We start from the raw sequence: 27,794 nt of genomic DNA on the forward strand, positions 1-27,794 counted from the left end.
GCAAATTTTCACCTCGCTTTCAGACACAAAAAGACGGCATCTCTGTGTGAAAAGGCCTTAACCTTCTAACACTGTTCCGGTCAAAAATGACCGATTTACACATTCCCTGTACCATAAATATGGCATTTTTCATCAGATTGCCTCAATATCTTATGATATCCTTCACAAAAGGCTTTTGAACACAGAATTTATTTTGACTACTTTCTTTGAATTTTGAGTGATTTATTCAACGTAGAAACACTTTTTTTGTTTACGGTCAAAAATGACCGGGATGATGAATGGGAAAGAATATATTTTCATCCAGGAGATAAGACATCTCCTTACCACACTCCTACAATTTACCACCAATGCTCCCACACAAAAGCATGCATGCACACACACCCACACACACACAAACAGAAACACATACAGTACACACACATGTACACCCACTCACAGACACACACACACACACACAGTTCATGTTGTCAGTTCATGTTGTCATATTGCTACTTGTGCATGTGACACACACTGACACACACACACATTTACACCCACTCTCTCTCTCTCTCTCTCTCTCTCTCATACACACACACACACACATACACACACGCACACGCACACACACACACACAGACAGAGTTCATGTTGTCAGTTCATGTTGTCACTGTGCATGTGAACCACCAGAGTTCGCACACATTCACGCACATACAGAAACACACACACCCACACACACACAAACACACATGATGTAGATGTTAATGTTCTAATAAGGGTCTGTTTACAATAATGTTCTATTAAATAATACTTTTTGTCATGGTATTGGTATTTAAGAGCAGTTAAAACTGTCCGGTCAAATTTGACCGCGAACAGTAAATTAAGGGGGGTAGCAACAAACAGTGTTTAAAGGTTAAGTTAAAAGTTGAATGGGCATAAGTCACGACTTGTTGAAACCTAGGTAAATATTGTAGCAAATAGCCTATATTAATGACACAGCCTTTATACATTTAGCCTACCGGTATTTGGTATTTCACTCTTGCTGGAGTGAAGGCAAAACGGGCTGTTGCGCAAACAAATGAATTAGGGAGAATCCTTGGGTTTGAGAAGTCTTGCTTGCTTGTGTACGCAGTAATTCGTTAATCTTGCCAACACAGTCTTTCATTTCCTTCCTGTCCACATCCTGTCCATTTTGGGCCTAGGAGTTGCGTGACCAACTTTTAAACATTTTTCGAGGGAGAAACCCCTGAATCCCCTCTTACCTAGGACATTTCATGGTTGGGCTTAAGTCTCCAATGTGTTGCGCTCCTAGCAACGTGCCTGCCTAGTCCTACCATGCGCAAAAGCTTCATTTAATTGTAAATTCTTTGCCACATATGCATACTTTGCTAATGTTTCAACTAGCCTGTTGTCCATTACCTGTCAAGAGAGTGGCGCCGGAACGTTTTTTTAGGCTATTTCGCATAGGCTACTCAATGGTGCTATTTCACACGCATTATAGCGATCCCCACTCACCGGGGTTAGGTGGAAGATGTTAATAGCCGATTGGGGTAACCTACAGTGGACGAGGGCTGTCAAAATTGCTCAAAATGATGTTTGAATTTTCCATATAAATTAAACACATGTATTTAAATATATTGGAATATCTAGGCTATATTATTTGTGCAATATGTCAATGACACGCATCACGTCATCTGTTTTTAACTTTTTGGTAACTTTTAAGATAAATAGTTGTTGTTAGTTTTGAAAGTTTATTTTTACGTAGCCTACAATGGCCAGTTCCGACAAAGCCTAAATTACTCCTTTTGAAACAATGAGTGAGTAGGCCATGCGTTTGTATGGTTATATTGCTTGACAGGGAGGGATCCCAAGCAGCTTTCGGCCATAAGGCTACTTTGAGAACATTTCCTAATTCACCTGGCACTGATATTCAAAATGTTGAAAACTGTTTCGGCATAACCTATAAGCAGTTTAATTAATGTAATGTTAGTTGTAAACAACGGGCTACTTGGTGAGGCTTGGCCTCACAGATGCGCTCGTGCCTTAGATGGCAAGAAAAATCTTCACGTTATAGGCCTATTAAAAGGTCTCATTCACTGAGAAACCGTTTAATACTTGTTACTTTCTAAATACTATAGCTCACTCCAAGTTGCATATGCATGCTACCCCCTTCTTCTACCCCCATTGCCCACATTAGCCAATGAAAGAAAATACACGGAAAAACAAGCGAATCAGAAAGAGCCCTTCCCAATGACGCCGAAGGGAAACTGATTATTCATGGCCTCGCCCACCTTGGCTTGTGACAGCCTACAGGAAGACTGGAAGATTTTGCGGCTAGGGGATTGTCTCTCTGCAGCTAGTAGGAGCTAACAGCAAGTTGCTAACATGGCGGAAAAAAATCGTGCCTGTGTTATTTGTGGCAATAACACATCAATGTTGCATGTCTTGCCTTAGAAACAAGAGTTGAGGAAGAAATGGTTCGGATTTATCGTTGGAACACCACCACCGAAGTAGTGCAACATTAGTTCTGTGTTCCAATCATTTCGACCACACTCACTGCCTACAGTTAAAAAGTGGTTTTGCATCGATGTTCTGAAAACCTGCTTCTGTACCGTCATGACGATCGACCACCAGCTCACAGGCTGTAAGTACAAACAAACTTTTCCACCTAACGTCTGTTACAAAATAGCATGTTCATATTCTTCACGTTAGCATGCATGAAAAGGGTACAAGCTAGGCTTAGGCTAGCCTATATTACAGGAAGCTACACCAGGCACGTAACTGAAGTGTTCTGTTGATGTGTAAAATCAGAGAATGTCTAATAGGAAGGGCTCTGGTAAAATTCATTAGAGGAATGGTCTATTTTCCCGAATGTAGCCTACAGGCCACTAACACGCCAGGTGTAGCTACTTCCAGCTACTTATTGATTATTGAAAGCTATTGTTGCAGTAGCCTACATAACGCGAACGGAATGCTTCAGTTACGTGCCTGGTGTAGCTAACGTTACACTCATAAGAAACTGACCACACTACCCAGAGATTTAGCTTGTTGAACTTATAATCTTCTAACCTAAGCGTTAAACCACAAATAATAATATTAGCAACAATATCTTATGCTCAACTAAGTACGGATATTGTTCTAGTCTAAACAGGGAAAATCAAAAACACAATACCCGTGCACTATTAGGCTAAGTTGCTATCACTAGAGCTCAGGTATTTACACTTCAGTCTAATTTATGTCTTCTTGCCACTATTACATTGACCTTTGTAGGCCTACAATGAGGTTTTGTTTGATTACTTGCTGTTTACTTAGTGTTTTGTACGTCTTCCAGAGCACATCCTCATGTCAGGCTACACAGCTTTCTAGCCTACATTAGGTCATCACGTTAGAAGCAAAGGTTTGTGATTTTTTGTTGTGCTAGTTAGTTTCTAGAAGTCTTTTTCTAGTAGGCTAATACAGGTTCTTATGTGCTCATCAATGTTTGGGAAAGTCAATTCATGGGTTTCTTCAGGTCACTTTCCACAGGTGTATAAAATCAAGCACCTCGATTATGAATGCAGACTGCATGGTGCTTGATTAATACACCTGTGTAAATGGACCTGATGAAACCCATGAATTGCATAACAGATAGAATTGATATTACCAAATGTCTTCTTGTGGGTGTGCTACTTAGTACATCATACACCTTACCGCAGTCACTAAAATATTTTTGTTTCCATTGTGCCAGTACAGTTTTGTGTGAGAGTGAATGTCCTGTGTACTATTAGTATCTTGTAACTTGACAGTAATACACATTTATTTACTTTAGGTACCCAAACAGAATGCTTCATGAAAAGTATGAGTATTGTACAAGCACTTCGGATACACCATGGGCATGTGGGCCTGCTACCTCTACTGCCATCAAGCCTGTTCATCCAAGGCCAGCTAGAAGACCTCGGGTTGATCAAGATGAGGAGGAGGATGAAAGCGACATCTCCACAATAACACCTGATGGCTCCCCCTATGGCCCAGCGCAATCAAAGAGCAATGTAATAGAATCATCACAGCCAATGAATGTGTTTTGTGTGTTGTCCCTTCGATCCCCAGGACAATACAAGTTTTAAACAACAACTCAGACCTTTTCCCCTAAATAATCCCAGCACCATCTTACAAAGGATTTGTAGGCCAGATGTCTGCATCGTCTGGCAAAAAGAGGACATTGTTAATTCTGTGCATAGTTGGGATGTTCTTGTTTTGTGTTTGCATTATTTTAATAGACTGCAATATTACTATTTGTCAGTGTTTCACAGACCACCTAGCAAAAAAAAAAAAAAACAGTAGACCTACTTCAACAGTATATTACACAATAGGCCTTCTCACTGAACCACCTTGCTTATTGTCTTTGCACCTTGCTTATGGTGTCAGAGGATTCATATGATTTAAACTGGCATAGGTTACATCAGTGTTGCAGAACTGTTTGGATTTACATACAAGTTGGTTCAATATTGCAAGCAAATCATCTATTATATTTTACCACATCTACTTGTGGAACACTGGAGATAGCTTGCGGACCACACTTTGAGTACTACTGCTGTATGTAAATATAATAAAGTTATTTATTGAAAATTGACCTGTTTTGTATATTTGTTTTAGGAGTTTCATCAGTTTTTGTCCCTTTTAAGCTAAAGGTTTATCTTACCTTTCATATCTTCTGTCTCACAGAGGGCCATAGTCGTCATAGTCGAATGTTTAGTGCATTTTGAAGGGAGTATATTATGCTAAGGCAGACTGGTTCTAATCCTGGGTACAGGGTCATACAGACAACAGGGGTACTGGTGTTGCCCATTTTTCTAACCACATGAGCAATCCCCCTTACAAAAAAGGAGTATAGGAATCTTATAGTATTTGGGACAAAATATTATAGTAATCTTACAGGAATAATTATGACCCAAGGCAGCTTGACGCGGCGGTCATATAGGTTTAGTCAGATTTTTTTTTTTTTTTTTTTTTTTTAGATGCCCAAATTTCCGTCAATGATTCCGGGACACTGAAAGACCGGGTACACGAAACTTGGTGGGCATGTAACCCCACATGGATAGCATGGAACCATCGTTTTTTCGTTTTGATCTGTAGCCCCCTGCTGGACTGGACCCCCGAAAGGAGGGTAGGACAGACACAGTTTTCTGTGAATATCTCGAAAACCGTAGGGTTTAGGAGGACCATTTTTTTTTTGTATGTTGATCTCAAGGGGCCATGTCAACCCATTCCATAACCACTCATTTCATGTATAGCGCCACCTAGTTAAACACAAAAAGTAAAAATGAGGTGTTGTAATTGAAGGTATCTGTGACCTAACATAGTCAAAACTGCACGAAATTGGAAGTGTAGGATCATTATGACACCCTCTGTATGCACGCCAAGTTTTGTGGAATTCCGTTCATGGGGCCACACAATAAATTAATTTATGTTGCTATACACCAACTGGCCTGTAGGTGGCCGGAGACAGTTTTCTGTGAATATCTCGAGAACCGTTAGGAGGTCCACCTTTTTTTATGTATGTTTCGTTCATGGGGGGCTCGAGAACCGTAGGGCCTAGGAGGTCCACCTTTTTTATGTATGTTGGTCTTAAGGGGCATGTCAACCCATCTCATTACTACTTATTTCATGTATAGCGCCACCTAGTTAAAAAATTAAAAAGCAAAAATTAGGTGTTTTTCATCACAATATCTCTGGCTGACAAGGTCAAAACTGCACGAAATTAAAAGTGTAGGATCATTATGACACCCTCCGAATGCATGCCAAGTTTTGTGTACTTTTCGTTCATGGGGGCCTTACAATAAAATAATTTATGTGTACATTTAGTGACGCATACACCAACAAGGATTCCCAGGACACTGAAAGACCGGGGTACACAAAACTTGGTGGGCATGTACCCCCACATGGATAGCATGGAACAGTCATTCTTCGTTTTGATCTGTAGCCCCTCCCCCTGCTGGACTGGACCCCTAAAGGAGGGTAGGGCAGACACAGTTCTCTGTGAATATCTTGAGAACTGTAGGGCCTAGGATGACCAATTTTTTCCGTATGTTTGCCTCCAGGGGTCATGTTAACCCATTCCATGTGCACACATGTGCATAAACAGATACACACGCACACACATTTACAGACACATACTCACACAGTAGACATATGTACGCATGCATGCACATGCACAAACACACATACGCAGGAAAACACACAAGCACGCACATACACACACACACACCCACACACATAAACATAAATTTGTACACGCACACATGTACACAATTCAAGAATTTTTCCCGTCATCTACTCCCTGAATTTTTGGTCATTGATACCCGGGACACCGAACCACCGGGGTACATGAAATTTGGTGGGTATGTAGCCCCACTAGACTTTTACGGAAAAATTTAATTTCGTCCCCGGGGACCACCACCAGCCCCAACCCCCCGCGTGCTGGGCCCCCTGAACCGCAAAAAAAAAACGTTTTTTCCCTAAATAACTACCTGAACTGTGGCACTGAGGATGAAGAATCTTTTATGGTATGTTGGTCTCAAGGGCCCACATCAACCTGGCTCATAATCACTCATTTGTGATTTGCACTCCCACCCCCCGGTAAAAAATGAAAATGCAATATTATTCTGCTTTAATCGCCCCTATCTTCAGTTAAGATGTTCAGAACTGCACCCAATTTTATGTGTATGATTGACCTGGCATTCTCCGGGGTATGCCAAGTTTCAGTAGAATTTCATCCATGGGGGTCTAAAAATTAGGTTATGTGTACATTTAGTGACTGTACACTCATTGGCCTGTAAATGGCGGTGCACACATATACACATGCACACACACAGGCACCCACATACTATCGGTATTAGAACGGCCGATACATAATTACAAATTCAGTAGGATTAAAAGAAAGCCAAAATAAATATTCATCATCATGGCTGCATTTTCAGTATTGGCGAGAAGTAGTCGTTTGTCCACTAGATGGCGCATCCTTGCAGTGAGACGTAATTTTGTTGGAAGATAAAAGTGGGTTGGAAAAAACAATGGACGCTTCCTACAAGGACTAATTTATCGCAGCGAACATCTAATAAGGATAGGACGATGTTCACATGAAGTGTAATTCCCATTTCTTCTTGAAGCCGAAATAAATCTGAGGATGTTTATCGGACATGCTTGGTTTTTACTGCAGGTACGTTAATCTTGTAATATCAATAAGGACCTAGGTAATGTTACCGTTAGCGTTGGTTGAGTGATGGAGGCATTTGATTGATTGCATTTGTAGAAAACTATAAATGCGGTTATACCAAGCAAATGTATAGCAGCACTGTTTGTATCTTTCGCCTGTCATTTATTGCACGTGCTACAAAATCATTCTGTGCAATGGAAGATTTACCAACGTTACACCCGGTCTGATACAGTTTTGCCTATACATCGTGAGACTGAGGCGCCTGTTTATTTTGTTTGAAGTGCATGCAGGGGTGTGAGAGGGGAATCGATGTGCTTTGATTACAGCTTGGTAGTTGTAGTCTGTGAAATTAAAAAGCACGTGTGTGTGAAGTATCCAAACAATGACACCTTCATTTCATTATGGCTGCTTTAGCAAAACACCTTAAGCTACTGTGTAGTGGGTCCCATTTAGAAGTGGCTACTTCATTCGCGCTTTCCTTGACTCATGGAGCTGCGTGAATGTTATTACAACTTTTCGCCACGATATGACAGTTTAAGTCCGCTTGATACTGTAAGGCGTAAGCCATTGGTTTCCAAAGGAGATTTTATTTGTGTCGCCAGCATAGCCTATTGACAATTTATGTTGTAAATAGGCCTACCTTATAATCCTACCTGTAGCTTAGGGAAGCTAACAGCTTTCTATTAGGATCTAGTTTGTTAGTTACCGTTTTGTCATAACTCCCTGATGCATTTTTGCATTTAGAATAGCCAGAGCGTGTATATCTCAATCGGAAAATTAAACAATATCGGGTGCCTATGGACTAGGCTGGGTGAACCCAGCCTGATCTGCCCGCTATTTATTTTTTGATTTCTTAAAAGATTGAGCTTGGTCTGATGAAAGCCAGACTAGCCATGGACCTCAGTTAAACAATGCAAGGGAACATGAATCAGCCTTTATTTACACGAACAATAACGGACAAAAGCTCTTCAACTTTGGCCCGTTAAATTGTGTATGAACAGTCTAGCGACGCATTTCATCAAGGCCCATTTGGACATGTCAGTTATTTGCACCACTGGTTAGATGTAAAACAACAATTCGTTTCAGACTAGGCTACTGTTACTTAATTTGTGCATTAACAATAACGTTTCAGACTACTGTTACTTAATTTGTGCATTGACAATAAAGTATTACATGAACTAAAGATGACTAAAATCTTATGTAGAAGAAGAAACATTCACAAAAAATCCATCCATCCAAAAATGACCTTTGTTTTTGATAGCTGTTGAAAACGGCATGGAACTGACAGAGATGTTTTTGTTTATAAATACATAACAAATAAATAAATAAATAAAATGATGCTGATACCTTTTGCTTTTCCCAAATACAATGTAGCCTACAGGTGTAAGTGACCTTTCATCAATCCAGTTGCAATGGATGAACTGTGATGAACTACCCTACTTGTGATTGTTTAGAGATTTTAAAGGTTTTATAACAATGCTACATCTTCTTTGGCTATTCTACAATCTATTCACCTTTTCAGCACCAGTAGGCTACTTTCTGTGCAGCCGCACACACACACTCAGGCATGCCAAAGAAGCATACACAAAAGTTTCAAGAGTGGGGGATGGAGTAAAATATGGAGACAAATTGAAGTGTGATTTATTTTCGCGGAACGGATGTACAGGACTGAGCGGCGGTCATATTTTGTACCGCTATGCGGTACATCTAGTTATTATAGGAATAATTGGGACATACTGTAGAAGTACTACTAATAACTATAATATCCTGTAACCGCTATAGTTTTTCTATAGTAGTCTTATAGTACCTATAGTATGTCCAAATACTATAGTATTCCTATAAGATTACTGTAATATTTAGTCCCAAAATACTATAGTATAAGATTCCTATAGTAGGCTACTTTTTCTGTCATACGTGACAGAAAACAACTTGAGTAGGCTAACCTCTGCCAATGTCAGGCTATCAAAGCCATTCTCATTAAGAAGTCTTGCAGCACACATTCTCTGCTTCTGTAGGCATTCTGGTACAATTCCAGCAAAATATAGCTAGGTAGGTGTGTTTGCATTTAAATCTATATATATATTGGGCTATGACCAAGTGGTCTTTCAATGATAGTATCATGGAATTCAAACCATAACTATCTATTCCGATAGCATTAGCAGGCTAGGTCAGTGGCTGAACTGCATTTAGGGTGCTTACCTGTGTTGTGAAGTAAAATATCTACTTGGAAGATTGCAAAGACTTTTGACTGTGTAAAGAAATAGGTCTTTATTTTAAAACGTTTCCAACTGTTTATTACTTGAAAGCAAGATGACGATTGTCACAAACGTTTACCTCTTTTAGGAGAGATTTTAAGCTGACAGGCAATTGTTACCATTCTATTAAACCAACGTTCACCGACAAACGATCAGGAAGCGGTTCTTCTTCCTACTCGGATACTAGGATCAAACACATGAAGTTGTATCTCCGAAGACATTTTGTGCAACAGTTTTGACTCGAGTTTTAGCCAGGTTTTAGCACTGTAAAGTTGAATATGGAGCATAGCACAGGCAGAATCGGATGAGGACGCACTGGAGGAAGTGTCACAGTACTGTTAGCCAATCAGAGGTGAATTCATTAGCATGTCATTAATATTCATGACTAGAGGCGAAATCCAGTCGTTCCTCCCCGCCCACCTTCCCCACCAAACTAGAACAGCATGAAACAGACGCAGGACAGCATTTTTTTCACCAAAACCGGCTCACAGGGCATTCATCAATACTACAGACCACTGCAAAATTAATGAAAAAACGATGAGATGAGACCTTTAACTGAGCGCCTGATTCACATTGGCTGGGGGGTAGGGGGGGCCATCAGACATTTGTGGCCAGAGGTCTATGAATTGTTAATCCGGCCCCGCCCCCAACAAATCGCACCTTTCCACCTCTGGAACAGCTTAAAAGAAGTCGAGAGGACTCCTAACTCACTAAGACCTATTCACAATCCGCTTTATTATAGTGCTAACTGTTGGGACTGTCGCAGGAGACATACAGTAGGCCTATCAGCCATCGAAATGAAAGCTCATGAGGGTTAGAAAAAACGTTGGGTAGGCTAAATATATGATCCATACTGTAGCATACTGGCGCACACAGACTCAAAGCGTCAAAAGCAGACGTTCCTAACTCTGGTGGTTGTTTTGGTCATTGCAGCTTCACTGTGGAAAAATAAATAAAAGACGCATATGAAAGTCACGCGTGAAGCCAGACAATTCGTAGTACTACCCACCAGAGGTGGCTCCTTCATTGAAGAAAGGGAGGAACACCCTCCCTAAAATGTCAGAGAAAAATAAAAAATTTATAAAGTGAATTACTAATCTGATAAACTACTGTTAATATTACTATTTGAACTACTTTGAATGAACAAAATCGTTCCCCTTAGTCAAAATGCCAACAGCACCCCCTATCGCAATTGAAAATTACTGTATGCAGGAGCTTCCTCCTCAAGCCCCTCATTGAAGTCCATTATAAACGCCTCTTGCGCCAGCGGCCTGTGAATCACGTTGTTTTCAATGGCCAAGGGAGGAAGCTCCTCCGTACAGTAATTTTCAATTGCGATAGGGGGTGCTGTTTTTGGCGGCAACAGTGAACCAATGAGCAGCTAGCTCTGCAAGAACGTTATCTGCAGTCATACAGCTAAGAATCTTGTGTTGAACGGAACGCTTGTTTTTTGCTTGTGAAATAAAGAGTACAATGGAATCAGAGAACAATATCCATCTTTTATACATTTAAATACAGCGAGAAAGTTAGGATCAAAGCAGTTCCAAAAATTCATATTCCACAAAAAGATGGTAAGGCTAGTGTAGGCTACTGAATGCTACATAGTATGACAAATACTCATGGCTAACAGGTAACGTTAGCACAGAAAACAACTGCTGGCCTGTCACAAACGTGGGCAGTTCAGGGATTTGGTGATAAAACATTTTTGGATAGTTATATGTTGTTATAATCATCCAAGTTATGCCTTTAACTAAACAATTGTTAAATAATGTTCTTGTTGTTAATATGTTCTTGTTTTCACCGTTCTAACATCTAACCGTTTGGATGGTAACATTGTTAATGAATGTTTCAGACCACGATGCATTCCTTTAAAGGCACACTATGCAGGTTTTTTTAGCTTAATATGCAAGTTTTTTAGCTTAATTTACCTTCATTTACCAGCTTCAGAGTCATTGGAATGGTGATATGACTTTTTTCGGGTTGAATGGTGGCCATCTCGCTTCCCCCTAGCGCCTGTGAGCGGAAAAAACACCCTTACAACTGTGGGCCGCGGGCCGACGGAGCAATTTGGGGTTAAGTGCCTTGCTCAAATGCACAATGGTGGAAGCCAAGAATTGAACCCAAAACTGTTCTGGCTGCTGCATGCTAGCCCAGCTCCTTAGGTCAGACCCCCCTGAGAATGTCAGAACAGCATTTATTGCACAACATTGCCAGTTAAAATACTACATAGTACATACTGTTGCTATAAATGTGTCTGGGTAGGTGGCCTACATACTCTATTGTTCACATATGCCACCAACACCATCATAACCTCACATTTGCCACTAACACCAATCAAGCGCACCTTCCTTCCTCCGTAACTTCTTTAACCACCGGCCGCCACTGGTACCCACTGTATCTATCGATCTATCAATCATTTAATGCCCACCTCAACGGTTGTGATTGGTGCCTGGATTTAATAGGATTCCATTTGTAGTTTGTTTCTAAATAGGGGGAAGGAGGGTGTCAATTAAAGCCGCAAATTGCATTTGGTGAGAAAAAATTCAGAGACGTATTGTTATCGAATGGAATGACTACCCCCTTGATTGCTTGCATTCATGATGTGGAGTGAGAGAGAGGAGCAGCAAACTCATTGTACAGAAACACTGTTCAGATTACAGTGGGAGGTTTTTTGTATGATTTTGTTGTCTAACTGAAAGGGAAATAGTATACTAAAGGTACCATGTCAGCATTGTATACTGATACATAAGGGAAATATTACATGGACATGGTTATGATATTGTTACCAAGGTCTTAATCTAATGAGAACAGTTCATATTTATTCTCCTTTGCTCCTTGTTCTCTCCATCTACTCCTCTGCAGAGCTGCCTTTGGCTACAGTGACTGTAGAGCCCCAGAGTCCTGTGTTCACTGGAGAGACGGTCACTCTGAAGTGTGTGATAGCGTCTCACAGTGACTGGACATATAATTGGTATAAGGAGCCCAGCAGCGTCCCAGTGTCTGTGGGAAACACCATTACCATCAATGTAGCTACTAAGTTTCATATGGGCCAGTACTGGTGTCAGGGGGAGAGGACAGACAGACCCACAACATCACAACCAAGCGAGAAAACAACTCTTGATGTCAAAGGTAGGTGTGTGTGTGTGTGTGTGTGTAGGTGTGTGTGTATGTGTGTGTGTGTGCGCGCGTGAACAAATGTCTTTGACCCAGTATCTATTATATGTAACAGAGCCAATCACCAATCAAGTTATACATCTACAACCCCAAAACAGAAGAAGTTGGGACATTGTGTAAAATGTGAATAAAAACAGAATGTAATAATCTGCAAATCTCTTAAGCTCATATTTAGTTGCAAAAAGGACACAGACAACATATCAAATGCATAAAATGATAAATTTGACTATTTCATGGAAAATAAATGTTCATTTGGAATTTGATACCAGGAACATGTCATTGTCATTGCAGCTTTACTGGGGAAATATAAATAAAAGGTCACATGAAAATCACGTGTGAAGTAGTCAAAGTAGTAGGCTACTCACCGTATCTATCGATCTATCAATTGTGTAAAGCCCGCCTCAACAGTTGTGATAGAGTACAGAAGGCTGACGTAGCGTTTCCATGAAGGCAGAATCACTGGATCTAAACAAACTTTCGAAGTGGCTTAAATAGCATTGAATGTAGACATGTGGCATCCTTTCTAGCTGATAAATAGTTTTAAATGTAGGCTATAGCTAGCCTAGAAATCTAGACGCGCCCCTAGCGGGAAATAGTATACAAAAGGTACCATGTCAGCATTGCATACAGATATATACGGGAAATATGACATGGACATGTTGACTATATTGTTACCAAGGTGTTGCGTAATCTAATGAGAACAGTTCAGATTTATTCTCCTTTGCTCTTTGTTCTCTCCATTTACTCTATAGCTAACAAACGTTCAGAAAAAGTCCTGTTGGCAAATTTGAGGAAAATGGGCTATTTCACACAATTTGAGGGTGCTGAATTCAAATATTTTGTTTACCAAGCTAAATTTTGAGTTTTAAGTTTGCTAATTAGCATAATCAGCATAATTCACATACTTTTTTGGTTTTGCTATCAGATTTCATAGGAATTTTAAAAAAATAAGGCATTAATATATTCTTTATGTATCAGATATGTTGTAGGATAGGACAGGAATTACCCCAATGACCCTCAAGTAACAAATGACAATAAGCTAAAATTAAAATATAAATTGAAATAATAGCTAAAATTCAGTATGACGTTTAGAAACAAAATAGATTCCTTGATAATAAATTGATAGAATAGGTGTCTGCTCATTTTTGTTCTGTAGAAAGTATTTTGTCACTAACTATTATGAACAGTTGTCAGTCTTTACAGAGGATTTACACTATTTTTTACTGTAAAGGCTACTGTGCTTGCCTAGTTAAAACAGCTCACTGGTGCTCTTTCCTATCATTCACATTTCTGCCATGCAGAAAAATGGAAGAGTGTGCATGTTTGAGGAGTGCTGAAGAGTGCTATGGAGATTATTTGCAAAACATTTAGACAAGATATCCTTTATAGTGCAACAAAAAGAAACATTCTCCAGTGCATCATTACTGCATATGATGCTGAAAGGGAAGTAAACCTAGGACAAATCCTCAGCTATGAACTGATTATTGTCCCTGTACTGTAGCTATTGCAGATAGCGATGGTTATTTGTAAAGTGATAATAAGTCATCCTCACTCAAGTGCTGTCTAGCAATGTGGAATGTCCAGTAGTGATCACTGCAAAAACTGCTCATTCAACACTGGTAATAGATGCTCAAGATCTAGTTATGTCTTTAGGACACCCATCTGACTGTAGCACATTTAAGAAGTATGCAGGAATGTTTGCAAAAAACTTTTGTATTGTTATTTGGTATTTGTTATGTAGTAGCAAATGATGTTAACTATCAAAGAAATAGACCTAATGTAGGAATGCACACAGATATTGCAACAGATATGGTGTAGGCCTATCTGATTAAGACCTGAGTGGTTGAAACATACTTATTAAATTACACTGGGAGCAAAGAAGATATATTCACTCTTTTCCCTTTGCAACTGTCAAAGAAATCCCATAAGCACGGGAAGCCTAGGGTAGCCTACATCAGATGGCCTAAAGATTAGGCTCTTCTTCATAGCATTAAGTGATTTGCATGCAGTAATTTGAACACCTACGACCAGCCTACTTTGGCTATTTAAAGGTAATTTATTAAAATACACCACACAATATAAATGAGCTATAACAAACAATAAAGAACTTAAATCACACACAAACTACTATTTTACTGACTACAAAAATAGTAATTATGTAGGAAGTTTAGAAGTTTAAAACCCAGAATTGACCAAAAGTGCACCAAATTCAACACAAATGACTCAATACATACTTGGAGGAGGCCTGTGTCCTTTCTTTTCCAGATATTTTAGGATTTGGATATCGTTTCAGTATCGAGTATCAAGATATTCATGGCAGGTATTGTATCAAAGTCATAATTTGGTATTGTGACAACACTATGCCAGAGCCACTCTGTTTTCTAGATGTTGAGGATGGCTCTACCACCAACAAGTGATGCTGCTCAATGGCATATTAGAAGAGCACATTATCAAGCCAAGTATGGAGGCAAGCACACATACCAAATCTAGTGTTACTAGAACGACAGAGAAGGGTCTGGTTTCTACCGGGCTACGGTTGTTGCTGACGGTACAATAGATGCATTTCTGATGGCTTACTGGCTTATTCACGCTATCGGAGTTCATATGTCCTCTAGGATATATTCTGAGTCGAAGGTTATCTGTGCAACTTGTTATTGTGATGAAATGCATTAAACACCACATGAGTGACTAAGTTAGCAATAAAAATATGGTTGTGTTTTGATTAGAATATCCAAATTTATTACATGTTAACTGTAATCATGTTCTCATTAAATGTGTTAATAAACTATAGTATGGTTTCTTTAATACTCAAACATGTATTTAGAGAACACTTTTATTTGTTTTTAGTGATTACTTTTGAAATCAACCCAATTTAGGGAAAAAATAATTTTACTATATTACTTTAATTTTTCTATTTTATGTTAAAATGCTGATTATGCCGCTTAGAACTCAGAATTGAGCTTGGTAAACAAAATATTGGGTCATTCCACGCCAACTCAGCCACCCATGTACATGACACCTCTCAGATTTTGCTGAAAAGCGGTGAATATATGCCTTTTTTGTTAAAAAACAAAAGAAATCTGAAGTTTCAGGTCAGTATCTCAAACGGTTTGCGTGTGGTGTCTTGGAAATTGGTGTGGTAGTTCATGGTCACCTGTACTATACAATTCTGGAGGCAGAATCAATATTCCTTACTGTTTGGCTGAGAGGTGGGTCACCAAAGTCCTAAAAAATGTTGATGGCATGTGTGATTTTTCACTTTCTGGGTGGCCCTAGCTAACCTGACTCTCACCAGATGAATTTCGTTCCGCTTAGCTCCACTCATCCATCTGGGATCGATCCATTGGAGTGGTGTTTCAGAAGCCTGGGCCTTATCAAAAATCCTTGCATATGATTGGATAAGCCACTTGTCAGTCATCTATTGACGTGCTACTTCAACCACTCACATCGAAACCATCCCGTGACGCTGAGAACAGCCTCACAGTCGCTTCTACACTACGTCACATCTATGAAACACCCGCCCTGCGTCCTGCGCTCTACCATAAAATCTGGTGCCGAAATCACTCTCAACGAAAGCGATCCCAGATGGATGTGAGTGGAGATAGGGGGAGCTAGGCGCAACAAAATTCATCTGGCGAGAGTCAGGTTAGGCCTGTGGTTAGCACCACAATTAATGATCATATTTACTCTAAACAGGATTATTTATGACCGCCGCGCATCGAAGCGGCGGTCATATAGGTTTAGTCAGATTTTTTTTTTTTTTTTTCGCATGTCCAAATTTCCGTCAAGGATTCCGGGACACTGTAAGACCGGGGTACACGAAACTTGGTGGGCATGTAACCCCACATGGATAGCATGGAACCTCCTTTTTTCGTTTTGATCTGTAGCCCCCCCGCTGTACTGGACCCCCCGAAAGGAGGGAAGGGCAGACACAGTTTTCTGTGAATATCTCGAGAACCGTAGGGTTTAGGAGGACCATTTTTTTGTATGTTGATCTCAAAGGGCCATGTCAACCCATTCCATAACCACTCATTTCATGTATAGCGCCACCTAGTTAAACACAAAAAAGTAAAAATGAGGTGTTGTAATCGCAGGTATCTGTGATCTAACATAGTCAAAACTGCACGGAATTGGAAGTGTAGGATCATTATGACACCCTCTGAATGCACGCCAAGTTTCGTTGAATTCCGTTCATGGGGGGCAACACAATAAATTAATTTATGTTACTATACACCAACTGGCCTGTAGGTGGCCGGAGACAGTTTTCTGTGAATATCTCGAGAACCGTAGGGCCTAGGAGGTCCACCTTTTTTTGTATGTTGGTCTTAAGGGGGCATGTCAACCCTATCCCATTAACACTTATTTCATGTATAAGCCACCTAGTTAAAAAATTAAAAGCAAAACATTAGGTGTTTTCATCACAATATCTCTGGCTGACATGGTCAAAACTGCACGAAATTGAAAGTGTAGGATCATTATGACACCCTCCGAATGCATGCCAAGTTTCGTGGACTTTCGTTCATGGGGGGCCTTACAATAAAATAATGTATGTGTACATTTAGTGACCGTACACCAACAAGGATTCCCGGGACACTGAAAGACCGGGGTACACGAAACTTTGTGGGCATGTAACCCCACATGGATAACATGGAACCATCGCTTTTTGTTTTGATCTGTAGCCCCCCCGCTGGACTGGACCCCCCGAAAGGAGGGTAGGGCAGACACAGTTCTCTGTGAATATCTTGAGAACTGTAGGGCCTAGGATGACCATTTTTTTCCGTATGTTTGCCTCCAGGGGTCATGTTAACCCATTTCATGTGCACAAGTGCACAAACAGATACACACACACACACACATACATTCACAGTAATCATACGTATGACACATACTCACATAGTAGACATATGTACGCTTGCATGCACAGGCACATACGCAGGCACAAGCACGCACGCACGCACACGCACACACACACACCATAAACATAACACAAACAATCAAGAATTTCTCAGAATTATGAACAGGCAAGATGGAGGTGGGGTTGTATAAAATTAATTTTACATGTGAAATCTATGAACTAATCATGTTTTGGTACTTGTTGTCTAGCAGATACCAGTGAGAATTGAGTGTGGATAATGCAATTTAGTGAGACAGTTAGAATCATATAGGCCTTTCAGCGTGATTTCTTTTTGTGGAAAAAATGTGCTGGACTGGGCGGCGGTCATATTTTGTACCGCTCTGCGGTACATCTAGTTTATTTACCCATTTAGTGTTTATAAGTGTCAGTGCCAACAATTAAATAATGTTCAAAATGCTGTCTGTAAAATTGCAGCCTTTTGTGCATGACTGAGCTGGGCAAACAAAGCTGTCCGTACTATGTTGTAAAGTGCTGGGAGGGAGAAGAGGGAAAGCAATTTAATGTATTAATATGCACAACAAGTTTCATGCTGTAATCTAGACCTGACATCAAAGGAAATATCTGTTTTATGTAGATTTTTACACCTGCAGCATTTATCATTAGGCTACTAACAAATAATTTTACCATTAGGCTACTAAAAAATAGCCTATATACCATTAGGCAACTAACAAATAATTTTACCATTAGGCTACTACTGTAATCATTTCTGGGGTGAGCCTATTTGCTATGGTAACCTAGCAACCTGTGTGTGTGTGTGTGTGTGCATGTGTGTGTGTGTGTGTGTGTGTGTGTGTGCGTGTGTGCACGCGTGTCGTGCGTGAGGGAGAGTGAGCGAGACAAGATGAGGGGCATACTCTTGCAATTGAATGTGAAAGTTTGCTACTTAAAAACATCAAAGCTAAACATCATATCACGACATCGCTATAAATACAGTATGCATCACTAAATCAGCGAACATCAATGTATAGGCTACGTAGATAGATAGACAGATATATTGATAGATACTTTATTGATCCTTTATTGATTGTTTCAGCGATGCTTGGTGAAACAGCATGGAGTGGATGTTTTCGATTCAGATGCTTGTTCTTTTCGTCTTTGAGTACGTAATGATCCCAAAACTTAAGACATTCTCTGCCATTTATGGACATCTTGACTCCGCCATCGCGCCAACTAACATTCCATAGACAGTAAAGCTAAATTCAGAATGTATCACGCACTAGTGGTGTGCTTCCTGAACAACGGTCCGTGTGGAACAATCAGATCCCTGCACGTATAGTGCATGTCATAGGAATTTAACGAGACTTCGAGACAGAGTTTTTGCCTCGAGCAATTTTTGTAATCGAGTTAATCGAGTAACTCGATGAATCGTTTCAGCCCTAGATATATTGTCTGTTTTAATCAGTGGCATTGTCTGTCGCAATTCTGAACTTTGGCAGGTAAAGGGTTAATGAAAGTAAAACAAACATAACAGTTAGACCACCATAGAATACAGTAACTCAAAATCTCAATGAGTGTTCATATTACCCTGGAGATGAATTCACTTTGAAGTGTGACATCGCAGAGTACACAGAGTGCTCTTGGTATCACTGGTATACAAACAGATATTCCATTTACAATGGGGGAAGTCAAGCCATCACCATTTCCCTCCATGATCGAGCTGGCCAGTACCAGTACACAAGTGAATGAAGTAGAGGAAATAGACCAATGACTACCCCCTTGATTGCTTGCATTCATGATGTGGAGTGAGAGAGAGGAGCAGCAAACTCATTGTACAGAAACACTGTTCAGATTACAGTGGAAGGTTTTTTGTATGATTGTGTTGTCTAACTGAAAGGGAAATAGTATACAAAAGGTACCATGTCAGCATTGTATACTGATACATAAGGGAAATATTACATGGACATGGTTATGATATTGTTACCAAGGTCTTAATGTAATGAGAACAATTCATATTTATTCTCCTTTGCTCCTTGTTCTCTCCATCTAATCCTCTGCAGAGTCGCCTTTGGCTACAGTGACTGTAGAGCCCCAGAGTCCTGTGTTCACTGGAGAGACGGTCTCTCTGAAGTGTGTGATAGCGTCTCTCAGTGACTGGACATATAAGTGGTATAAGGGGTCCAGCAGAACCCCAGTGTCTGAGGGAAACACCATTACCATCAATGGAGCTACTGAGTCTCATAAGGGCCAGTACTGGTGTCAGGGGGAGAGGAGAGACAGACCCACATCATCAGAACCAAGCGGGAAAACAACTCTTGATATCAAAGGTAGGTGCATGGGTGTTTGTGTGTGTGTGTGTGCGCGCGCATGCACAAATGTCTTTGACCCAGTATCTATTGATATGTAACAGAGCCAATCACCAATCAAGTTATACATCTACAACAGAATAAGTTGGGACATTGTGTAAAATTAGAAGTAAAGATTTTGGGGTATTCATCACTCTGTGTAAACTTGTGCGCACAAATGATGAAACAATGTTATTTTAATGCTTCTTAACATGAAATTGTGACATATTTGGGGAGTTAATCATCTACAGGACATAATAGTATTAAACATTCAGAGAATCCAGAGAAATCTTTGCAAACAAGGGAAAGAGCTGAAAAATAAATTGGATGTTCCAAAATGCAGATAGAGGGCTCTATTTTGTGTCCCAGCGCAATTGACTTTGTGTACTCACGCTTTTGTCTTTCCTATTTTGCAGTCAGCGCATATTGGAATTTTCGCATATTGGGCTTTTCATAATTAGAGCTGCAGCAGATGTCACGCAGCTCAGAATTGATCATTACAAACTGTGTTCATAAACATAAACTGTTTGCTTTTGTTTTACTAATGACTAAAAAAAATTATGAAAAAGTCAGTTTGGGTTTTCGAAACACATATTTGAATGGTAGGCTATGGATACATTACTTGGGCTTAGGAAGCAAAAAATAAACCCTACAGCAAGTAGCCTGCCTTAGTAGGGACATTTGAATCATGTAAATCTGACATCAAATCAACTGAAACACTTCAAAATAAATGTTCAAATAAATCCCAGAGTTCGGTTTCATTAAGGTTGCATTATTTACCTAATTTACATCTTTATTGGATGACTTTTTTTACTGGAAGGGACTGAAATCCTATTTTTAATCGATTTCCTAAAGTTTCGGGCCTACCCGCACGTGCCCTTTTCCTCCTCTCTCAGGTTTAAGGATTTTAAGGCTATTTGCATAGGCTACTCAATGGTGCTATTTCACACGCATTATAGCGACACCCCACTCACCAGGGCTAGGGGGAAGGTGTTACAGTAATAGCTGATTGGCGTAGCCTACTAGGGCTGATAAATATTTTTCGTTAGTTTTGGAAGTTTATTTTTCCGTAGCCTACAATGTCCAGTTCCGACAAAGCCGAAATTACTCCTTTTGAAACAATGAGTGCAGGCCGCGTGTTTGTATGGTTATATTGCTTGAAGACCATTTCGGCATAGCCTATAAGCAGTTTAATTAAATATAATTTTAGTTGTAAACAAACGGGCTACAGATGCGCTCGTGCCTTAGATGGCAAGAAAAATCTTCACAATATAGGGGGGGCATCAGACATTTGTGCCCAGGTGTCTATGAATTTTTAATCCGGCCCTGCCCCCAACAAATCACACCTTTTCACCTCTGTGACCGCTTAAAAGAAGTCGAAAGGACTCATAACTCACAGACCTATTCACAAACCGTGTTTTGTGGCATTTCGCCATGTTTTGAAATCCTGTGGCTAAAAGAGCTTCCAATCGCGAGGAAGCAATTTTGCATCGTAGGCATAACTAACATGCAATAACGCCACCAACAACAACCAAAACTAGGCAACTCATTGTCAACATGTAAATTAAATGTAATGTTATTGTGAATCAAATTAAAATGTTCTCCTCTTTGCAAAAATAGGCATAGGCATAGTAATAGATTAATTTGATAATGTTACAAAGATTCTGCATCAATCCATATGTTTCATTAAGCTATTTATTTTGCCTTACTCTTGATTCATTTAGGCTAGGCCTTTTTATTCAGTTATTCATCATCTTCTGTCCTTGTGTAGCGCACGCATTCTCAGACCTGTCACTCATCATCGTAAGGGAGGTGTCTGGAATCATGCCCGTGTTACAATCATCAGCCAATCAAGGTGGTCACTTCAGTCAAGCTCGTGCATGAGTAATGACGTCATCCATAGCAACAAAGACTCACTCTTAGTTTAGGAGTGGTCATTTTTCCTTACTAAGAGTAGGTCTGAAAGGCTTTGTGAATAACTTAATAAGAAAAACTTCTAGCTAAAATATTTTATTGCTATTTAGGAGTACTCCTAGTGGTAAGATAAAAGGCTTTGTGAATATGGCCCCTGGTGTCTAACCCAATGCATATCCCATTTACACAAAATAATGGTTGATTATTACTGATGATATTTCATTGTTATTTAAGAACATGCAGTGCGCGTAGGGCACCAAAAACATCTTGCTCGTAAAAAATCATCATACTGCATATTGTGGCGGGTCTGTTATTTAGCCTACTTACTATAGGCTGCACAAACCACAGGCCTTTATTTGAGCAAGCCTGCATTTGAGGCAGGCCTTTATTTAACTAGATGTACCGCAGAGCGGTACAAAATATGACCGCCGCCCAGTCCAGCACATTTTTTCCACAAAAATCAAAAAGAAATCACGCTGAAAGGCCTATATGATTCTAACTGTCTCACTAAATTGCATTATCCACACTCAATTCTCACTGGTATCTGCTAGACAACAAGTACCAAAACATGATTAGTTCATAGATTTCACATGTAAAATTCATTTTATACAACCCCACCCCCATCTTGCCTGTTCATAATTCTGAGAAATTCTTGAATTGTGTACATGTGTGCGTGTACACGTTCATGTTTATGTGTGTGGGTGTGTGTGTGTGTGTGTGTGTGTGTGTGCGTGCTTGTGTGTTTGCCTGCGTATGTGTGTTTGTGCATGTGCATGCATGCGTACATATGTCTACTGTGTGAGTATGTGTCATACGTATGATTACTGTGAATGTATGTGTGTGCGTGTGTATCTGTTTATGCACATGTGTGCACATGGAATGGGTTAACATGACCCCTGGAAGCAAACATACAGAAAAAATTGGTCATCCTAGGCCCTACGGTTCTCAAGATATTCACAGAAAACTGTGTCTGCCCTACCCTCCTTTCGGGGGATCCAGTACAGCGTGGGGGCTACAGATTAAAACGAAAAACGATGGTTCCATGCTATCCATGTGGGGTTACATGCCCACCAAGTTTCGTGTACCCCGGTCTTTCAGTGTCCCGGGAATCCTTGTTGGTGTACGGTCACTAAATGTACACATAAATTACTTTATTGTAAGGCCCCCCATGAACGAAAGTTCACAAAACTTGGCATGCATTCGGAGGGTGTCATAATGATCCTACACTTTCAATTTCGTGCAGTTTTGACCATGTCAGCCAGAGATATTGTGATGAAAACACCTATTTTTTTGCTTTTTAATTTTTAACTAGGTGGCACTATACATGAAATAAGTGGTAATGAGATGGGTTGACATGCCCCCTTAAGACCAACATACAAAAAAAAGGTGGACCTCCTAGGCCCTACGGTTCTCGATATATTCACAGAAAACTGTCTCCAGCCACCTACAGGCCAGTTGGTGTATAGTAACATAAATTAATTTATTGTGTGGCCCCCCATGAACGGAATTCCACGAAACTTGGCGTGCATTCAGAGGGTGTCATAATGATCCTACACTTCCAATTTCGTGCAGTTTTGACCATGTTAGGTCACAGATACCTCGCGATTACAACACCTCATTTTTACTTTTTGTGTTTAACTAGGTGGCGCTATACATGAAATGAGTGGTTATGGAATGGGTTGACATGGCCCTTTGAGATCAACATACAAAAAAAAATGGTCCTCCTAAACCCTACGGTTCTCGAGATATTCACAGAAAACTGTGTCTGCCCTACCCTCCTTTCGGGGGGTGCAGTCCAGCGTGGGGGCTACAGATCAAAACGAAAAACGATGGTTCCATGCTATCCATATGGAGTTACATGCCCACCAAGTTTCGTCTACCCCGGTCTTTCAGTGTCCCGGGCATCATTGACGGAAATTTGGGCATGCGAAAAAAAAAAAAAAAAAAAAAAAAAAAAATTCTGACTAAACCTATATGACCGCCGCTTCGCTGCGCAGTGGTCATAATAAGGCTTCTGTTGAAGAATTTTATAGAAAGCCATGCGCTGACAGTAATCCTCCTGGCCCCGCTACCACAGCTGTGTGAGCGCTTCCCTGGATAGTGTGGCATGCTCACGCATTATGTCTCTTGTAAACTTGACATATAGCTCAACCATTTACGTCTTCATAAAATAACAACTTGCCAGATATGCCTTCATAGCTTTGGGCTTCATTCAGCATTTTGTTCTTCCACTGGAAATTACTCTTCTACATTGGCTGCCTGCTGCATCCTTTCTGTTTTTATTGTTTAGAAAACGTTTGAGGTCTTGAGTTAATGCATTAAACATTGTTTGCTGGTAACCCGCCACAAATAATGTAGAAGAGGGTGCGCACATCTGAATGTTAAAAAGTAGGTGCTGGACTCAAAAAGCGACAATAAAAATGACAAAAAAGTCTGCACACTAGAGCGCCAATAATTCTTTTTAATTCACCACATGTGACGTTTCGGGGCACACTGCCCTTCCTCAGACAAAAGACAGGTACCTAGCAGCCCATACTAATTGAACACCTGACATCACATGAGGCAAGTGATTAAAGTGCCGAGTGCAAAGTGCTTAACAGAATACAAAAGGTGCCATGTCAGCATTGTGTACTGATAAGTGGGCAGCTGTGGCCTACTGGTTAGTGTTTCGGACTTGTAACCAGAGGGTTGCTGGTTCGAACCCCGACCAGTAGGCACGGCTGAAGTGACCTTGAGCAAGGCACCTAACCCCTCACTGCTGTTGTTGCAGGCAGCTCACTGCACAGGGATTAGTTTGTGCTTCACCTCACTGTTTGTTCACTGTGTGCTGAGTGTATTTCACTAATTCACAGATTGGGATAAATGCAGAGACCAAAATTCCCTCACAGGATCAAAATAGTATTTATACTTATACTATATACTATATATACTGATATATTACATGGACATGTTTACTATATTGTTACTAAAGGTCTTAATGTAATGAGAACAGTTCATATTCATTCTCCTTTGCTCCTTGTTCTCTCCATCTACTCCTCTGCAGAGCTGCCTTTGGCTACAGTGACTGTAGAACCCAAGAGTCCTGTGTTCACTGGAGAGACGGTCACTCTAAAGTGTGTGATAGCGTCTCACAGTGGCTGGATATATACGTGGTATAAGGGGTCCAGGAGAACCCCAGTGTCTGAGGGAAACACCTTCACCATCAATAGAGCTACTAAGTCTCATATGGGCCAGTACTGGTGTCAGGGGGAGAGGAGAGACAGACCCACAGAATCACAACCAAGCGGGAAATTAACTCTTGATGTCAAAGGTAGGTGTGTGTGTGTGTGTGTGTGTGCGCGCACAAATGTCTGACCCAGTATCTATTTATGTGTAACAGAGCCAATCACCAATCAAGTTATACATCTACAACCCCAACACAGAAAAAATAGTTGGGACATTGTGTAAAATGTGAATAAAAACAAAATGTAACTAGATGTACCGCAGAGCGGTACAAAATATGACCGCCGCCCAGTCCAGCCATTTTTTTCCACAAAAATAAATCACGCTGAAAGGCATATATGATTCTAACTGTCTCACTAAATTGAATTATCCACACTCAATTCTCACTGGTATCTGCTAGACAACAAGTACCAAAACATGATTAGTTCATAGATTTCACATGTAAAATTAATTTTATACAAAGCCACCCCCATCTTGCCTGTTCATAATACTGAGAAACTCTTGAATTGTGTGCATGTGTGCGTGTACATGTTTATGTTTATGTGTGTGTGTGTGTGTGTGTGTGTGTGTGTGTGTGTGTGTGTGTGTGTGTGTGTGTGTGTATGTGTCATTCAGAGCTTTGTAAGTAATTAACATAACCTTAAAATCAATTCTATAGGAAATAGGGAGCCAGTGCAGTTCAGCCAACACAGGGGTGATGTGTTCTCTCTTCTTGGTCTTAGTTAAAAGTCTAGCCGCAGAGTTCTGTATGAGTGCCCATTTCTTTAGATGTTTTTTGGGAAGACCAGTGAAAAGTGCATTGCAGTAGTCTAACCTGCTAGTGATAAAGGCGTGAGTTAGTTTTTCTGCATCTTGTTGAGTTAAAAAGGGCCACACTTTGGCAATGTTTCTCAAGTGGAAATAGGCTGTCTGAGTAACTTTACTGATATGAGGCTTAAAACTTAACTCTGCATCTAAGATGACACCGAGGCTTGTTACTTTTGGTTTGACCTGGTGCACCAAGTTCCCCAGATTACTAAGAACAATATCTCGCTTTAGTTTTGGTCCAACCAAAAGTACCTCTGTTTTGTCATCATTTAGTTTCAAAAAAATGTTGCTCATCCACTGATTAATGGAGGTTAGGCATGCAGGGAGCAAAGGCCATCTGGGTTAGTTGGCTCCACAGAAATATACAATTGGGTATCATCTGCGTAGCTGTGGAAGTTTACATTATGCTGACTTATGACGTTTCCCAACGGAAGCATATATAGGGAAAATAGCAGGGGACCAAGGCAGCTCCCCTGGGCCACACCAAAAGGCAAGTCATGTTTTTCAGATACATGATCTCCTAGACTAATATAAAAATCTCTGCCAGTAATGTAGGTTTGAAACCAGTTTAGAGCATTATCAGAGACCCACCCACTTCAAGTAAGGCGGTGAATTAGGATGCTATGATCAATGGTGTCAAATGCCGCACTCAAATCCAGAAGAATAAGGATTGAGACTTTGTTTGAGTCAGTAGCCAGTCTGAGATCATTGACTATTTTTACTAGAGCCGTTTCTGTGCTATGATGTGATCTAAAACCTGATTGGAATTTTTCAAGGATACTGTTTTCGTTGAGGAAGGTATTTAACTGATTACAAACGACTTTTTCAAGTACTTTGCTCAGGAACGGTAGATTTGATATAGGCCTGTAGTTGCTCAGATTGGTATGGTCAAGATTCGACTTTTTAAGTAAAGGTTTCACAACAGCGGTTTTAAAAGCAGTTGGAAATATACCTGTTTCTAATGAGGTATTTTATTACCTTGAGAATAAAGGGAGCTAAGCCATCATATACTTTTTTGAGAAATCTAGTAGGGATTGGATCCAAAACACATGTTGAGGAGCCGGTTTGAGTTATAATTTTACCAAGCTCAGATTGAGTAATAGTGCTAAACATAACATAATGTAACAGGGTGATGCATAGGAAGGGCCAAGGGGCCAATCACAGTAGCCGGACTACGCCACCCTGAAGCCTAATGCGTCAGGGAATCTTTAAGAGATCGTACCGCTTTCAGGTTCGTAACTACACAGTGGAGACATGAATTCCAGGAAAACAATATTTATTAAGACAAAAGGTAGGGAAGTGGAGATGTGAGGGTGGCAACTATGGAAGTTCACACCAATACCATGTAAGCATAAAGAAAAGTTCACCTGTTACACAGCAAAGGTACACAGTAAAGCTACAAGGAATACACCTTAAAACTAGACCCCCCTCAGAGCCACCTCCCTACTAAATAAAGATGAAAGTTACACAAACAAAAGGACAAGACAAGCAAAACAAAAACCAAACATATAACCAAAGCAAAACCAAGACAAGACAGCAGCACGACCCATGTTACCCCACCAGCATGACTGTGCTGCCTAAAAGAACAGAACACAGAAGATTAAACAATGAAAACACCACAATATACATAACAGAAAACCACAAATGTCTACGGGGAGACAGCATACCTGACAGTAGCAGACAGGGGCTACACCAGTGGCGTCTACATTGCTACTGGCTGCTGCCCCTCTTAAGCAGCGCTCCACTGGTGCCAGATTGATTAATTGCCTAAGCCCCGCCCCCTTCATAAGCACTGGCAGGTGCTATTGGAAATAGCAGGCAGAGGTCTACCTGTTACAATAACATAAATTAATTTATTGTGTGGTCCCCCATGAACGGAATTCCACGAAACTTGGTGTGCATTCAGAGGGTGTCATAATGATCCTACACTTCCAATTTTGTGCAGTTTTGACTATGTTAGGTCACAGATACCTGCGATTACAACACCTCATTTTTACTTTTTTGTGTTTAACTAGGTGGCGCTATACATGAAATGAGTGGTTATGGAATGGGTTGAC

At 40.4% G+C, this 27,794-nt stretch overlaps 1 protein-coding gene across 1 annotated transcript in view; it reads left to right on the top strand.

The window, feature by feature from the left end:
* The window catches only part of LOC125297769 (Fc receptor-like A), a gene marked incomplete at its 3' end in the record, with an annotated part of 44,347 nt that extends 19,525 nt beyond the window's left edge, over window positions 1–24,822 (top strand). Inside the window, exons 5-7 of the mRNA XM_048248229.1 lie at window positions 12,286–12,552; window positions 19,510–19,776; window positions 24,752–24,822. Coding sequence (XP_048104186.1) covers window positions 12,286–12,552; window positions 19,510–19,776; window positions 24,752–24,822 — 605 coding nt within the window. The remainder of the gene's footprint in view (window positions 1–12,285; window positions 12,553–19,509; window positions 19,777–24,751) is intronic.
* Between the last annotated feature and the right edge of the window lie 2,972 nt (window positions 24,823–27,794).

The sequence above is a fragment of the Alosa alosa genome, chromosome 7, assembly GCF_017589495.1.
Source record: "Alosa alosa isolate M-15738 ecotype Scorff River chromosome 7, AALO_Geno_1.1, whole genome shotgun sequence".
Lineage (NCBI taxonomy): Eukaryota > Metazoa > Chordata > Actinopteri > Clupeiformes > Clupeidae > Alosa > Alosa alosa.